Below are 17233 nucleotides of genomic sequence, written 5' to 3'. Positions count from 1 at the left end.
CCTTTGGGTAAGTCTGTCTCTTGAACAATGCCAAGAAAAACAGAAGGTCACCCCCTCAGGGTGCCTAGCTCAGAAAATGTGACTTCCTGAAACTTCACCCTTTCATACCAACTGGGTGATGGGAAGCAGGATTTAGGCTGTTCGAAAGTTCTGTGGAATTGTCCTCAGAGCTCATCTAGACAGTGCCTTTCAGACTGTGCTTCCTAGAGCCAAGAGCTGTCCTAAGGGGGTCCTGGAAACCCCTGGGGATAACGTCAACCAGAGAAGTTTCGTTTATGCTCCTGTAATATTGTGTTTGCTTCCTGACCACAGACTGGTTCCAAATGGGAAAAGGAGTACGTCAAGGCTGTATATTGTTACCCTGCTTATTTAACTTCTATGCAGAGTACGTCATGAGAAACGCTGGGCTGGAAGAAGCACAAGCTGGAATCAAGATTGCCGGGAGAAATATCAATAACCTCAGATATGCAGATGACACCACACTTATGGCAGAAAGTGAAGAGGAACTAAAAGCCTCTTGATGAAAGTGAAAGAGGAGAGTGAACAAGTTGGCTTAAAGCTCAACATTCAGAAAACGAAGATCATGGCATGTGGTCCCATCACTTCATGGCAAATAGATGGGGAAAGAGTGGAAACGGTGTCAGACTTTATTTTTTTGGGCTCCAAAATCACTGCAGATGGTGATTGCAGCCATGAAATTAAAAGACCGTTACTCCTTGGAAGAAAAGTTATGACCAACCTAGATAGCATATTCAAAAGCAGAGACATTACTTTGCCAATAAAGGTCCGTCTAGTCAAGGCTATGGTTTTTCCTGTGGTCATGTATGGATGTGAGAGTTGGACTGTGAAGAAAGCTGAGTGCCGAAGAATTGATACTTTTGAACTGTGGTGTTGGAGAAGACTCTTGAAATTCCTTTGGACTGCAAGGAGATCCAACCAGTCTATTCTGAAGGCAATCAGTCCTGGGTGTTTATTGGAAGGACTGATGCTAAAGCTGAAATTCCAGTACTTTGGCCACCTCATGTGAAGAGTTGATTAATTGGAAAAGACTCTAATGTTGGGAGGGATTGGGGGCAGGAGGAGAAGGGGATGACAGAGGATGAGATGGCTGGATGACATCACCAACTCAATGGACATGAGTTTGAGTGAACTCCAGGAGTTGGTGATGGACAGGGAGGCCTGGCGTGTTGCAATTCATGGGGCCGCAAAGAGTCGGACATGACTGTGAGACTGAACTGAACTGACTGAATATTGTGTTTAAATGAATGAATGATTCCATGGCTAGGAGACAGGTTGAAAGCTATTTCCTTACTGAGCAACCCTGGGCAAGTTATTTCACTTTTCTGAGTGTCTGTTCCTCATCAGTATATCAGATATAGTAGTGATTATCATGAAAAAAAGAACCTGTCAGCTATTTTTTTTAATTATTATTATTGTTCTAATATTAGTAATAATTGTCTCACCTCCTGGTGTAAAACATGGGAAAGGGACTTTTGCAAAGTGACGCAGGGAGTTAGAAACTCACGCAGGGAGTTTCCCGGTTAGTTACTCTGGACAAAGAGCTGAGGGTCTGGAAGACATGGCCTTGATGTGGTACTAGTGTGCCGTACTGGGGTACAGGTGAAGGGTTGCTGAAGACCAGCTTCTGCCGTTTGTCATTTTCCTCCCAGCTGGGACAAAGCCATTCAGTGGGAAGAGAGTTAATTCCCCGTGGAAGCTAAGTGAGGGCTCTGATGTGAGGGTTACATCCTCCTGTTATAATTCCTAGTCCTTTCCTGACCCCTTGAGGTATGATCATTTGAACTTTATATTCCTACTTGGGAGCAAGTTTTGATGGCAACACTTACTGTTGAGAGAACATCCACTTTGTTTAAATTTTAAAAAAAAACAGTATCAAGTTATGAATGCATTATTAATTGTGTGTGTGTTATCTTTGCTTCTTAGCCTTAGCAAGTAAGTTCTCTCTGGGCCTGGGTTTTTTCATTTCTAAGAATAATAATATTTCCCTCCCCATCAGGTGACAGGTAGAAGCGAAGATATTGTGATTTGTTAATTCTTTCAAAAACACAGAAGGGTGAATAAATTGAAGGAGGGGGAGAAAAGGAGATTATCATTTTTTAAAAGTGGAAAATAAATCCATACTTGAAAAGGATGGGGCCAACTGCATCATAAGCAGATATTCCTAAATGTTTTTAAAACAAGTAGTAGAATAAAATGTGTTGATTCAAAAATTGGTGAAAATAAGTGTATAATTACCAAAGTTTAGGTTATTAATCTGCCACACAGAATTTTAGGTCCTTGTGCCAACAATCACATGCAGATAGTCCCTAAACAGAAACTGATTTCATTTAAATAATTTATGAATGAACTGTATATGTAGAGTAAAAATGGCTTAGAAATGTGTGTTGTTGTTTGGTCAGTTCTGTCAACTAAATCTTTAGGACTCCAGCAGCAAGAAAGAGAAAAGGAACAGGGAAAGTCTTATTGATTATGTACTATCAGTAGGCGAAATGTTCATAGAAAACTTTTAAGCAAAGAAAAATTAACAGCAATTTTATTTAAAATATGTCATTTTCTATACAATGTCTGGTGCTCTGCTAGGGTCACATTTCTCACATCATCTGCTTTAATCTTCCCATGAACTCTGGAAGGCAGATACCAGTTGGCCCCATTTCACTGATAAGCAATCTGAGGTTCAAAAAAAGGAAGTAATTTGTCTGTAATTCCACAGGTAGGAAATGGCAAGACTGAGCTCTGAACCCCAATGTTTGCTACTACTTATATTAATTAATGATTAAATTTGGCATCATGTCATTAAATAAAATCTACAAAACTTTTGGAAAAACTGAAAGGTATTTGAGCCTTAGTTGACAGCCAGCTGTACCACGGAAACAAAATGCTTATGGAGCCACTTTTAGGCACACTGTGGAGTTGGATTTGATGAAGTGGGACCTGGGGTTTGTGGGCTTATTTCCTTTCCCTTTCCTTTCAAGTCTGCCTTCTGAATGCTGCCACTCAATTGCAGTCCTTTCTCTTCACAATGAAGTATGAATCCGCTTAACAAAAAGGAAACTGACAACTGTTTCAAATGTTTTCATTGACTGTACTTTCAATCCCTGAAATCCCCAAAGGAAAGATACCATGATCAATGACCTGAGAATTTCCTAAACCTTGTGGACGGGCTTCCCATACATTGATTGTTCTGAGGGTTGGGAAAACTGAACTCTGCCACCGTCCATAATTGCTTTAATCTGGGGGTACTGTGTAAGAAATGGATGCTGTGAGAAATTGCCTTGAAATAACTGTCTCATGTTTATTTTAGCAGCTTATGAAGTCAGAATTGAAGAACTCCAAAAGGTACAGTTTCTTTTCTTCTTATCAGCTTCATAGCTAAAGCAAGTGTGCAGAGTTGATTCTGAAGTAGTTTCCTTCATAAGGGAGGAAAGCTCTTCGTTTTGTGTTTCTGTGCAATTTCAGAGGCATTTTTAGACTTTGCCTGCTAAGATTCTGAAGTCTGAGCCCAGTATGATCAGAGATGGAAACCGTGTTAGGATGGGAGAAGGCGGTAGTTACGTATTCCTGGCACCTGATGTAAGGCGGTCAGTGCCAACTGGCCTCTAATAACTGTCCCTTCAGGAGAGAGGAGTTCCTCGTCACATGCCAAATTTGTATAGCATGTGCTTCCATGAGAATGACCAGACCCTTGAAGGCATAGTTTTTGGACTTCTGGTGGGCATAGTGCTAGCAACTTGATTAGGGCCCAAGCAGAATCACGGGCTTTGATTCTGGCTTCTGGCTATGTGACCTGGAACCTCCATTTCCTCACATGTGGCCATAGGAACACCCCCATCAGAAGTCATTGTGAGAATGAAAAGAGGTAAATTCAGGCAGTTTAACAGTAAGTGCTCGAATCTATCCCAGGCACTTTACCTCTCTGCGCTTCAGCTGTGTCTTCTGTAAAATGGTGTGTTCCCTGGAATGGCAGGAAGCATAAGCCTTGTGCAGTAGTAGCTGCTCAATAAGTAATGAGACCAACAGTTGTTCCACCGAGTTGCTGAGTGAACTAAGCTGGATGAAGCAGGTGAACACCTAGTCCAGCACTCAGCACACAGTAGGTACTTACTTACTGTTTTAACTGGGTCAGTTCAGGTACTACTCCTTCCTCACTGGGTGCGTTTACTCGAGGTCCTTCATCTTTCTGCTTTGCTTTTCTTATGATTACTGAAAAGGATTGTTCATTTGTGATACACTTTAGAAATATAAAACTAGAAATGATTATTAATCATTAGTATTATTAATATTAATCAATCATAAATAATAATCAATCATTAATATTATTAATCATTACTATTAATGAAAGTAGAAAGATGCTTCACTTACCTGGCAGTATCAGCAAATGATAAACTTTTCTGCACAATGGAGCTTTCCAAATAACCACAATTTTATCCCATTCAAAATTTAAAACGCATGAAAATATTTTTCTTTCAACCTTCAGACATATATTATGTTCATCTCATGTTTTTGAGCTCGGTGGCTGGAATCTGATTTCTCCATTTCTTGTTGACTTGGAGTTCTCTGAAACATAAGGGGCTGAATGGGCACTGTTCATGTTTTTCTTGAGATGCTCTTGGGCCCTTGTAGGTGTTCAGAATGAGTTGCCTTCACACCAAACTGCCATTGTCTATATGCTGTAGTTGTTTTATTATTTCTATCAACTGTTATTTCCTTCTCCTGTCAACCTCTTTGTGTCCAGCAGTGGGTTTCCATGTGGTCCAGTACATACCAGGTCCTTGTCTAGGGGCAGGTACCTGTGTGTATGGTGGCTCAGATGCAAAGAATATGCCTGCAATGTGGGAGACCCGTGTTTGATCCCTGGGTGGGGAAGATCCCCTGGAGAAGGGAATGACTACCCACTCCAGTATTCTTGCTTGGAGAATCCCATGGACAGAGGGGCCTGGCGAGCTACAGTCCATGAGGTCACAAAGAGTCGGACACGACTGAGTGACTAACACTTTCATTTTTTCACCTGTGTATGCATGGCATCATGTAATCCTCACAGCCACCCTGTGAGCTGGCATCACTGCTTTTTACAGATGAGAACTCAAGGCTCAAAGAGGTTGAATAACTGTGAGTAATGTAGCAGAGATATAAAGCAAGGTCCCTCTACCTTGTCTTTCTACAAGTGTTGCCATCCAGTCTGTTAGAATTGTGTGGAAAATGAGAGCCAGTGGTCCCTGAATGCAAACCGGGAGCCTCTCCTCAAAGGAAGGGATGTGAGCTCTTGGGCGTGGACTCTGCAGCAGCGTTTTGGATGCTTATTTTCTGTTCTCTTCGGGTTCTTGGCTAGATTCCAGATTGTGAATGATATATGACAAATGACTAAATGAGGGCTAGGTTGTGGCCACTGGGGCCTAAGTTTAATGGTGCCAAGTCTAGATCACACACGAGCTGGGTTTTGATCAGGTGGTGTGTGATTAGGAAAGGAAGAAAGCCTGTACCAATTTTGCTCACTGGAACGTTGCTCAAATATCACAATTCGTATTTCCTCATGGGGTTTAAAAGTTCTTTATTCTACAGATGCATTCCTAGATGGGCATGCAGAGAACAACTTAATTTTCTAAGTCAAATTATACATTACCTCTGGCATGCACCATGACTTTAGAAATGCCTGTTTTTTGTTTTTTGGTTTTTTTTGACTGATCTTCAGCTCCACTGGCAACAGTTCATGAAGCATTTTGTTGTCAGCATCTACTTTGCTTTGTACTGAGGCCTCACCCTTTGGTCATGTCTCTAATGATCTGTAACCAAACAACAGAGGCCTGGTTGGGGTTTGATGTGGGTAGATTTATGAAAATAACCATTTTTCTCTTTACTTTCAGGCTTGCAAGAGTTTTTACCATCAAGAACTTAGGTGAGTTTTATCTTCAAAAGGAAAAGCATTAATTAGCCACTGACCCTCTGATGACAGAACTGTTTTTCCTTAATGGGCCAGTTGTCTCTAGTGCCTGACCTGGTTCAGCACCCCTAGTACCCTGCAAGGTGTCTGGTACAGAGAAGGTGCTCAAGGGTCCTGCCTGGCCTTTTGGGTTCACCTCATTCTAGCTCACTCTATACTCACTCAGCAGAGGCTTGCTGAGTCCCCAACATGCTGGCCATTTGCTAACCACAAGGGCTGGGGGTTCCCTGGTAACTCAGCTGGTAAAGAATCTGCCCGCAATGCAGGAGATCCTGGTTCGATTCCTGGGTCAGGAAGAGCCACTGGAGAAGGGATAGGCTACCCACTCCAGTATTCTTGGGCTTCCCTTGTGGCTCAGCTGGTAAAGAATCCACCTGCAATGTGGGACACCTGGGTTTGATCCCTGGGTTGGGAAGATCCCCTGGAGAAGGGAACAGCTACCCACTCCAGTATTCTGGTCTGGAGAATTCCATGGACTGCATAGTCCATGGCGTCACAGTGAGTCAGACGCAACTGAGCAGCTTTCACTTTCAGGGGCTGGGGCAGTGACAGAGAGCACGCCACTACCCTTGGGGGTTCCCCAGTTAGAGAAATACAGTCAAACAGGCATATGACAATCACGTGGATCCCAAAGAATTGACAATTTCCAAAACGCACCGTGCTGTTTCAGGTCTCTTTGCCTTTGCTCATTTCCTTCATTCAGCTCAACTTGATGATCTGGCAGACTTAGCTACTAACCATCAAATGACCCCTCCTGTAAGAAGCCTTCCTCCTTCTCCTCCTCTAGTCCCTTCCCTGTGGTGTTGCTGTAAGACACACCCATGTTTGCACAGTGCTTTTGCCTGATCCTTCGGAGCCTGCCTGTCTCTCTCACCACCCACCCGTGGAAGTTATTTATAATGCCTTCAAATAAACATGGCCTGTGAGCTCTGGAGGAGCATGTATCAGCATTTCCTGGCTGAGGCTAAAAACACACAAGCTGGATCATGGAGGAAAACCCTGCTTCATCTCTCTCCTTGAGCTCCTGCCTGACCTTGAATTCAGGAGTCCTGTGATTACCCTTTGGCACCTAACACAGTGCTGGGCACAGAGTAAGCACATGTCAGATGATTAGCTACTTAGTTCCACATTTATTGAGCTTTTTCTCTGTTCAGACACTGCTAGATTCTCAGGTACAGAAATGAATAATAGAATGTATTCCCTATACTTAGTTCAGTTTAAGAATGAAGACCAGAGTGGTAGGGGTGAGGGGGTCACTTGGAGGGGAAAATGACTGTGGAAGTAGGAATTTACAATATCAGATAATCACTGTTAAAAGTTATGAAAACACAGAAGTGAGGTGGTAGGCATGCTTTCTGCAAGAGTGACAGCTGAGCTGAATCATGAAAACATGTAGGAACTGGCTGGGTGAAAATGGCAGGATGCCTGTTCCAGGCAGGGGACACAGTGGGGGGCAAAGACGCAGTATTGCACAGTGAGGCCAGTACAGGTGTCCACGAAGAGCTGGATGATGCTTGAGCATAAAGTGCAGTGCGGAGCAGCAGGAATGAGATCATATACAGAGCCAGATCCAGGAGGACCTGCATTCCCTAATTAATCATTCAGACCAATCCTGTCCAGTGGAAATATAAAGCAAACCACATATGTCACTTAAAATGTCTCTAGTAGCTATCTTCTAAAAAGCAAAAAAGAAAAAAAAATCCTAATATATCCCAAACATTATCATTTCACCATGTAATCAGCATTAAAGTTTCTACTGAAATATTTTAAATCCTTTTCTTCACACCAAGTCTTAAAGATCCAGATGTATTTTACACAGACAGCTTGAGTTTGGACCATACGCATTTCAGATGTTCAAAAGTCACATGGGAACAGTGACCTCTTGGATGGCACAGTTTTAAACCTTATTCTATAAGTCAGCGGAAGCCACAAAAGAGTTTTAAAGCAGAAATAATATACCCCTAGCATTCCTAGGAGTCACAACATTAAATGTAATTTGACAGTTATTTATGGAGATCCAGCCATGTAGAAACTACTGGACAAAACCCGGGGGATAAAAGATGGATTACAGAGGACATGCACATCAGCAAGGCAGGTAAATGCCTTAGGAAAAACGTCAGCAATGGGAAGAGAAGCCTTGGGTAATTCCAACTCGGCAGATGCTGTGATGAAGAAGAGGACACTGACAGTTAGGAGAGCCAGTTACATGCTGGAAGCAGCGTTAGGCTTTCAACATTTTTATCACATTTCACTTGCATGGCAACTGTGGAGACTAGCATTATGACTTTTCGTTCATAGATGGAAACATTTGACTTTTAGAAACGTCCATCTTAGGTTCTTAGAGGCAGAATAGGGGCTGGATCCCAGCGCTCCCTCCACAGCCGCTGTTCTAGAACTAGTGGCCTTGATGGTGGATAAGAGTCACCAGTCATCGGATGAGTGAAACTTTAAAATTCTTCCCATTGTCACAGAATATTTCCCTCTCCTGGTGTTTCTCCTTCCTGCACGACCACTTCTGCTTTTCTCTGAGGGCTCTCTGTCTCTGCCTTCCATGTAGAAGTGGCTGTAGAGCTCTCTGCTTCACTATGTTGCCAGAAACAGACGCTCACATCTGGATGCTGATGCCCCTCAGTGTTCTGTCCCCGGTCCTCAGCTTGTTGACTATGCTCTTCACCTTGACTCCCTCCCTCTACTCCTCCACTGCAGCTATTGGCAGTATATAGGTGTGCGGTAGTCATGCCTTTCATGAGGGAATGCTAGCTGGAAGACTTTGCTACTGCGGGTTACAAAGCATTAGTGCTGGCGGTACACATGTGATTTAACAGAGCTCTGATTTTTAGTTAGTGTCAAGGAAAAATGGAAGAGCCAGAAGCAGATCTGTAGACTGTACATTTTAATATACAATAGAGGGATAAAAGAGAGGCAACACTTGCTTGGGAGAATTAGGCAGCACTTCTCAGAGGGGAGCTGATTTAGACAGACTGGAAAGGGTGCTCTGTTTCTCTGCAGTATAAGATGGGGAAGGCATGACTGAAAAAGGAACTAGCAAATATGAAGGAAGAGTTGCTGAAAATAGGATGGAAAGCTTGGGGAATTAGAGTGTAGATTAGCATAAACATGGAGAGAAGCAGCAGAGGATGGAGTTGGAAAGAAGGGTGGGGGCCAAATCACAGTGGGGCTGATATTTTATCCATCAGCCAATGGGAAGTTAGATTTTAAGCAGGAATTCACTCTGGCATTGATTGGAACAGTCAGCAATGCGGGGAAATTGTCTATGGTTGACTTGATCCTGGTCTTCTCATCTTTAAAGAAGAAGAAAAGGAGGAGAAAGGGAAGGAGAAGGGGGAAGGAAGAGGAGGGTTCAGCTCTGTTTAAATTCATTTCCCTCATTCATTTCATTTAGGATTGAGGGGTACACTATCATCAAAACTCTCTCATCTTCACTTTTTCCCTGGTATCGCTTCACTTTTCAGACCCCAACACGAAGATGAAGATAAACAAATGAAGGAAAAAGAACCATACCAATTGAAACTTCAAAACACAGAAGATCTACACTTAGACCATCTTTTCAAGGTATCTGTAATTCTAGGGTTCCAGATCAAACAGTCCAGGCCATCCATATAACAGGTTCAGTTCATGGAGTGACTTTTTAGAGGCTGAACCATGCAACTCTCCAGAAAGACAGAAGATGGAGTGGGTGTTGGGTGTCTTATAAAAGAAATTGACAGGACAAGAACACCGAACTCTAGCCTCCAATTTCTTACTTATTAGCTGTGAAGCAGGTCTCATAAACTGGGCTGAGATTAGTGTGAGTTCAGCGAGACACCTGGAGGGCAAATTCAAAGAGACAACTCAGGTCCCCACCCTGCTTTTGTGGAACCTGATCGGAGGGCCTCCTGAAATTCTGTGCTCTGAGGCTCTGCTTAAGAGGGACCTAATCTCTGAGCTTAGGCATCTCATGTGTAAAATGAGAATAAATAACCCCTATCTGATTACCATCCCCACTCCCATCTGAATTACCTTATTTTTGATAATGAAATAGTATAGATGAAGGTGCTTTGTAAGCTGTAAGCTACCATGAAAATGAAGTCTATTGTTGTTAATTAACTGATCAGTTAACACTGTTTGTTGATAGGAAACACTGTATATGTGTATATCCACATCCAATGGACATTATCTCCTTGAAAACAGTCAGAGGCTTAAACAATAGATACCACCAGGGCTGTTACCAGGGTTCAGAACACCTGGGATGCCTGTTTGAGATAGGCCTATCACATCACATTATTCCACATGCAGGGCTTGGGTAAATCAGACATCTTGGTGGTGGTATGGGCCTGAACTGAGGTGTAGGCCCAGAGGCCCCACTGGAATAGGCTGAATGTTTACAGAATATAAAAAAGCAGCATAATTCAGAGAAGTCGTTAATAATGAAAGATAGGGACCAGAGACGGGAGTGGCATGATGTGTTAAGATGGGTGGTGGGACCAGAGATCAGGAAGGGTTCATCGGAGCGTTTCATGATGAGAACGGCAACAGAGGCGCATGATTAAGGGTGTGTGCGTGCTCAGTCAGTTAGCTGAATCCGACTCGGTGCAACCCTGTGGACTGTAGCCCGTCAGGCTCTTCCGTCCATGGGATCCTCCAGGCAAGAATACTATAGTGGGTTGCCATGTCTTCCTCTAGGGAATCTCTCTGACTCAGGGATTGAACCCACATCTCCTGCAGCTTCTGCATTGCAGGTAGATTCTTGACCACTGAGCCACCAGAGAAATCTGATATGATTCAAGATACCATGAAAGAGCAAAAGCATGGGTGCTCCCTTTTTCAGTGTATCCCTGGTAGCCAAGAGCACAGGGCTCTGGGATCCAGTCCTGCCTGGGCAGATGACTAGCTGTGAGACCAGGGGCCAGTTATTTAACCTTTCTAAATTCTTTATCAAGAAAAATCATGGTATTTTTCAAATGAGATGTCACGAAGATCAAGTAAGATAAGATATGCTGCTGCTGCTAAGTCACTTCAGTCGTGTCTGACTCTGTGCGACCCCATAGACGCCAGCCCACCAGGCTCCCCCGTCCCTGGGATTCTCCAGGCAAGAACATCGAAGTGGGTTGCCATTTCCTTCTCCAATGCATGAAAGTGAAAAGATAAGATATATCAAGAGCCTGTTCCATGGGCAGCCTGCCATTATCGCCTGATTGCATCCTGTGGGCCTGCCTCCAAGCCAGACATCCGATGGCTATTCAGAGGGGAACAAAAGACATTGTATGTGCCCTTGTGAAACTTAGAGAAATGAGACTGTGTTAGGTAAGACAGCAAACAATGACTAGCTGGGAGGAATGAATGAATACAGAATAGCATTAGTAAGCGAAAAACCAATAGTTAAGTGCAGGACTGTCCTTGTTGCCTGGGTTTAGGTGGATATCTATGAAGAGATACCTGGGAAAACCCAGATGGCAGAAGACCACGCAGGTGGGAGAACCATGCCGGCCAGAAAGCAGGATGCTGCGATGGACATCATCCAGGAGGAGGCTTGCCCTGAGGACTTCCAGCCGGCCAGGCACCCCATAGACTACTGTGAGTTCCATTTTTTCCTGGTTCTTTTTACCATTACTGAATTATTTTAAAGCTGTATGTGACCAAGATTTTAATTGATTTTATAAATATTCACCTAGCATCTATTATACATCAAATCACTTGCCTGAGTGAGGCAGCTGTACTAGATTTAGAGGTAGAAGGCCCGAGTTCAAATTAAGGCTCTTAAACTTATTAGCTGTATAACATAATCCTTCATATTCCTCAATTTCTTCATTTATTAAAAAGGGATCATAATATAGATCTCACTGGGACTTGGCACAGACCAAATCTGACAGTATGTTGCATAATAGTTACACAGTTGAATGTTTACTCATTTCTTCTTCTATCTCCCAGAACCTGTTATTTTTTGTAGACTCAAGACATTGACACTTTGATGACATAGTATGATACTATTATTTGACTTTATTCAGGTTGAATTTTTATCTTCATGTGAATCAAACTCTTGATTGCAAGTAACTGTAATAAAATCATACTGTGTTAAGCAAAAGAGAAGGAGGCTTACCTAGCAGAAGGTCTGGACATGGCTGGACTCAGGGACACAAACAGTATCCCAGGGACTCAGTATTACTTTTTTTGCTCCTGGCTTTGTCCCCCTCCCTCTTGGCTCCATCTTCAAGCAAACTCTACCCTTGTGGAGACAAGCTGGCACCTGGCAGTGACAGATTTGCACGCTATCTATCCTCTTAGGAACCCCAACAGAAAGCTGGAAGTGGTTATCCTCTCAACAGCTTTAAGAAAAGGTCCAGATTTGAGTCTTACTGGCTTGATTGTGTCCCATGCCAGTCTTGGTCCAATCATCATGAATGTGGGATAGGATGCTCTGACTGACCCAGGCCTCTGTCATAAATTCACATCTGTAGCTGGAGGCAGAATTAGTTCTACCAAAACAGTATCATTTCAGATTGAAGGATTTCCCAAGTTAAGAGCTGTTATCATAGGGAAAAAAGTAGACACTGAATAGACAAAACAGACGTCTACTCCAGTCCAATAATTCACGGCAAACCGCTGACATGTCATAACGTGTTACAATCAAAGTTATAAGAATATATTACAATCATGAGGTTGACTCAGGCCCTATAAAATCCGCCTCTAGGCTAGCTGCCTGCATCCCTGCCATGCACTTCCTTCCCTATACACTGTTATTCTAAGTTAACTGACTGTGACATGTGCGTAAGTGCCCCCATCACTTTGCCTGAACTCTTTACTGTGTCTGAAATGCCTTTCTGCCCACCCTCTACCTGCTGATGTCTTAGCCATCTTTCAGGATCCATCTCCAAAGTCAGTTCTTCTGAGGCCCTCCTTACCTTCCTTACACCTAGACTCCACTGTCCTACTCTCCAGGGACCATAATTGCTCATTCCTCTGTTTCCAGGACACCAAAACAGCAATGGAATGACCAGTTTTCCATAGTAGGTTTTCGTTCTTCAGTCACTAAGTCGTGTCTGACTCTTTGCAACCCCATGGACTGCAGCATGCCAGCCTTCCCTGTCCTTCACTATCTCCCAGAGTTTGCTCAAACTCATATCCATTGAGTCAATGATACCATCCAACTATATCATCCTCTGTCATCCCCTTCTCCTCCTGCTCTCAATCTTTCCCAGCCTCAGGGTCTTTTCCAGTGAATTGTCTCTTTGCAAGGTGGCCAAAGTATTCGAGCTTCAGCATCAGTCCTTCCAAAGGATATTTAGGGTTGATTTCCTGTAGGATGGACTGGTTTGATCTACTTGCTTTCCAAGGGACTCTCAAGAGTCTTCTCCAGCATAATTCAAAAGCATCAGTTCTTCTGCATTCAGCCTTCTTTATGAGATCCAACTCTCACATCTGTACATGACTACCAGAAACGACCTTTGTCAGAAAAGTGATGTATTTGGTTCTTTTCAGATTCAAGCATTCTGGGACACCAAACCACTATGTATTAATCCTACAACCCTGGGAAGTTCACGTACTTTTATGTACACGTGGGGACAGTACTATTTATTTCCCAGGGCTCTTTGTCAGTGCATATAAAGTGTTGCTCAGTCATGTCTGACTCTTTGCGACCCCATGGACTCTAGCATACCAGTCTCTCTGTCCATGGGATTTTCCAGGCAAGGGTACTGGAGTGGGTTGCCGTTTCCTTCTCCAACATAAAGTGTTAGTAGTTAGAATAGGGAAAAGAGTCGAGAATGGCTGTGGCTAAAAGATAAGGAAGAGGAAAGCCTGCGAAAGTAGAACAAAGGAAGCTCCGAGGACTGGAGTGAGGACCTCGGGTAAAACAAACAACACTCCTGGCTGGCCCAATTTACATAGGACAGGCCCAGGGAGAGAAAAACATATAAAAAGAGGAGCCAAAGTGCTCTCTCTCTCTCTCTCCTGCACGCTGGGGTGCTCTTCTCTTCGTGTCTTTGTCTTAGACAAATCAGTGTTATAGCTCAGTGTTACAGCTCTATTTTATTTAGAAGATAGCAGGAAAATCCATCTTCGAGGCATGAGGGCACGTTGATCCAAAGATGCGATCCATTTGTTCTTTTTTCGCGGGCTTTTCTCTTCCTTATCTTTCAGCCACTGCCATTCTGGACTCTCTTCCCTATTCTGACTACCTAACAAAAGTATCTGGTTCATTGCTAAATAACTGTCAGTTCTCTTTGCTCACTTGCTTTTCTGAAACAATTACAGCATGCTTTACTTTATAACTCATGGTGTACACGTTTGTTTCCTGTGGTTCACTGTGAACACCTTGGGGTAGGAGACCATTTGACATTTTTCTCTGTATCTCTGCAACCTGCAACCAACAAAACTTTGTTAAAGGAAAGAATGAAATAATAAATCAGACTTCAGTGAGAGAGTATGGCAGATGTGACAATCTTAATGGTTCTTCTGACTGAAACAACTCAAGTGAAGAAGAAAATTGGGAGTGGAGGGGACAATTCATTAAAGCATCGCAGAGCTGACTTAAAAGGAGCATCCACAGGCCTGCAGGAACCAGGAACCCTGAGAAGTGAGTGAGCGCCAAAGCTGCTCTTGCCCTGAGGCCTTTCACTGAGCTCTGAATCCTTTGTTCTCCCGTTTTGAATGCATGGTGTGCAGAGGACAGGAGCTATATCCCAGGGCCTGCCCAAAGTGAGTGTCTAATAGGAGCGTGCATGTGTGCATACCCATTCATATCGGACTCTTTTGTGACCCCATGGAGTGCAGCTCGCCAGGCTCCTCTGTCCATGGGGTTCTCCAGGCAAGAATACTGGAGTGGGTTGCCTTTTCCTCCTTCAGGGGATCTTCCTGACCCAGGGATCAAACCTGTGTCTCCTGCATTGACATGTGGATTCTTTAACACGGAGCCATCTGGGAAGCTCATACAATAGGAGACTGCTGTATAAAGCTGGGACCTCAAAGAATTATGTCCACACAGAATGGATAGCACTATGCCTGTTGTTAACAATACTATATTATGTACTTCTAAATTTACAAGAGTAGACCTCAAGTGCTCTTAAACCATAAAAATTTTTTAAAAGATTAAATAGGACAAATAAAGACATTTCTAATGAGATAAATGACACACGAGAAAGCACAGAGGCAGTACTGAATCAAAAAACACGTCTTTAGATGAAAAATGGATAGGCTAATTTGGACTATAGAAAAAAATGGAAGGGCGGAAAGGGAGGAAAACAAGCTAAAGTAAATAAGAGTTAAAGGAGAGGCCTAAACATGGGGCTGAAAGCCATTTTCAAGCAATTATGTATTGTCCTTGAAGAGTCATGACAGATTTCGGGATTACACTATGTTGAAAACAGTCTGAAGAAAATTCTTCTAAGTAATCTGTACACACTGCTAAAGCACAAAGGGAGTCTGTAATAAACGTGTGCTAAGCCCCCTGAACAGTTCTCTGCAATATTTGTGATGAGGAGCACAAAATGCTTAGTCAAGGAAAGTGGGCATGAAAACAGAGAGGAAAGTTTTGAGGAAAAAAAAATACAGTTGTTTTTCTAATTCCTTCTACACGAATGGGTCTCTTTTGGAAAAAAATGAACAAAATAAAAAGAACTCCTCCCTTCCATTAAAAAAACAGAAGAACATTAAAGACAAACCCCAGGGAGCAGCAGGAAATTTGCTCATTTGCTCCTGGTGCTGGGTAAAGGAAAAAAAATCTGTTACCATCCGATCCTCATATTCACTTTGGGAAAATTTATTGAGCTCTACTCATGATTTGTGCCCTTTCCTGTCATACTGTAATTTTACTAACATAACTGTTGAAAGACAGACATAGAGTGTGTACCTTCCAAACAAGAAAAACAGAATGAAGAAAAAGAGAAGAAACCTCAGTCAGTCAAACACAAGGAAAATGAGGGAAAAATAGAACAAATAAAATGTATGTAATAAAACACTAAATATACATTTCAAAATATCTGTAAATACTATAAGCATAACACTCTCTAATTAGAGTGTTTTGAATATGCATTCAAATCATTCAATAGTAAAAACATTTAAGGGCCTTTTATGTCCCCAGAATTGTTCTAGGCATTGTGGGTATAGCAGTAAACAAACCAGACAAAAATTATGGAGGTTGCATTCTGATCAGAGGAGACAGATGATAAATATATAAACAATAAAATATTCACTATGTGGAATTTTAATAAATATAGAAAATATAATAAAGCAAAATATAATTAATGAAGTAGGTAGAGGAAGTAGATGTTGTAGTTTTAAAGGGCTGACAGATGACCTCAAAGACACAAAGCAGATGAAGAACAGAGCCATATCTATCCAGTATATTCTAGGGAGAGTGGGGAAGGAATGCAGCTATCCTGGGCAAGAGCCTATTAGATGTGCTGGTAGAATAGCAAGGAGGCTGGTGTGGCTGGAGCAGTGATGAAGGAGACTGTGGTAGGAGATGAGGTCAGAGATATAACAAAGGACCAGGGGCTTTTGTAGACCATTGGAAGAACATTGGCATTTATTCTAAGTAATATTAAAAAAAAAAACAACAACAGTGAAAGGTTTTGAGCACAAGAACAGAAACGATCTGACTTGCATTTTAAAGAATCATCTTGGCTGCTGTCTTGAAAGAAGAACGTAGAGGAAGAATCTGGGACCTGTTATGAGTTTGTTGCAATAATTTAAGTGAAAGACAATGGTAGCTTGGAGGAGGGTACCATGGTTGAGTTGAGATGTGTATTTTTGGATTCAGGATATAAATGTGAAAGTCAAGCTGATGGATGGCTGTGATTGGAGGTGGGATATAATACAGGAGCCAAGAATGTCTTCAAGGTTTTGGACCTGAGCAACTAGAAAGGTGGGTTGCCACTCATCATTGAGATAAGGCTGACTTCAGGAAGAACACATTTGCAGAAAGTAAAAAGTTTGGTTTGGAATGTAATATGTTGAGACAACCAAATGGAAGCAGTATGAAGGCTGGCGAAGTATCTAGAACTCATGAGAGAGATGTCTAGGTTAGAGATGTAAATTTGGGAGTTGTCTATGTTTTTAAGTTGTCTATGTTTTTTTTAAGGCTTCCTTGGTAGCTCAGATGGTAAAGCGTCTGCCTACAATGCGGGAGACCCGTGTTCGATCCTTGGGTCAGGAAGATCCCCTGGAGAAGGAAATGGCAACCCACTCCAGTACTCTTGCCTGGAAAATGCCATGGACAGAGGAGCCTGGTAGGCTGCAGTCCATGGGGTTGCAAAGAGTTGGACACGAATGAGCAACTTC

The 17233-nt window shown here is 42.6% G+C and overlaps 1 protein-coding gene across 8 annotated transcripts in view; it reads left to right on the top strand.

The window, feature by feature from the left end:
* FYB2 (FYN binding protein 2) overlaps nt 1-17233 on the top strand; it is a 132451-nt gene that overhangs the window by 82332 nt on the left and 32886 nt on the right. For 5 of the 8 annotated variants that reach the window (XM_060409639.1, XM_060409640.1, XM_042248610.2 and 2 more), the window contains exons 6-9: nt 3323-3357; nt 5880-5911; nt 9430-9529; nt 11371-11530. In XM_060409639.1, coding sequence (XP_060265622.1) covers nt 3323-3357; nt 5880-5911; nt 9430-9529; nt 11371-11530 — 327 coding nt within the window. The remainder of the gene's footprint in view (nt 1-3322; nt 3358-5879; nt 5912-9429; nt 9530-11370; nt 11531-17233) is intronic. The other 3 variants (XM_060409649.1, XM_060409627.1, XM_060409638.1) reach the window with 1 other exon arrangement.

The sequence above is a fragment of the Ovis aries genome, chromosome 1 (assembly GCF_016772045.2).
Source record: "Ovis aries strain OAR_USU_Benz2616 breed Rambouillet chromosome 1, ARS-UI_Ramb_v3.0, whole genome shotgun sequence".
Lineage (NCBI taxonomy): Eukaryota > Metazoa > Chordata > Mammalia > Artiodactyla > Bovidae > Ovis > Ovis aries.
This window is presented reverse-complemented; position numbering and strand designations above follow the sequence as displayed.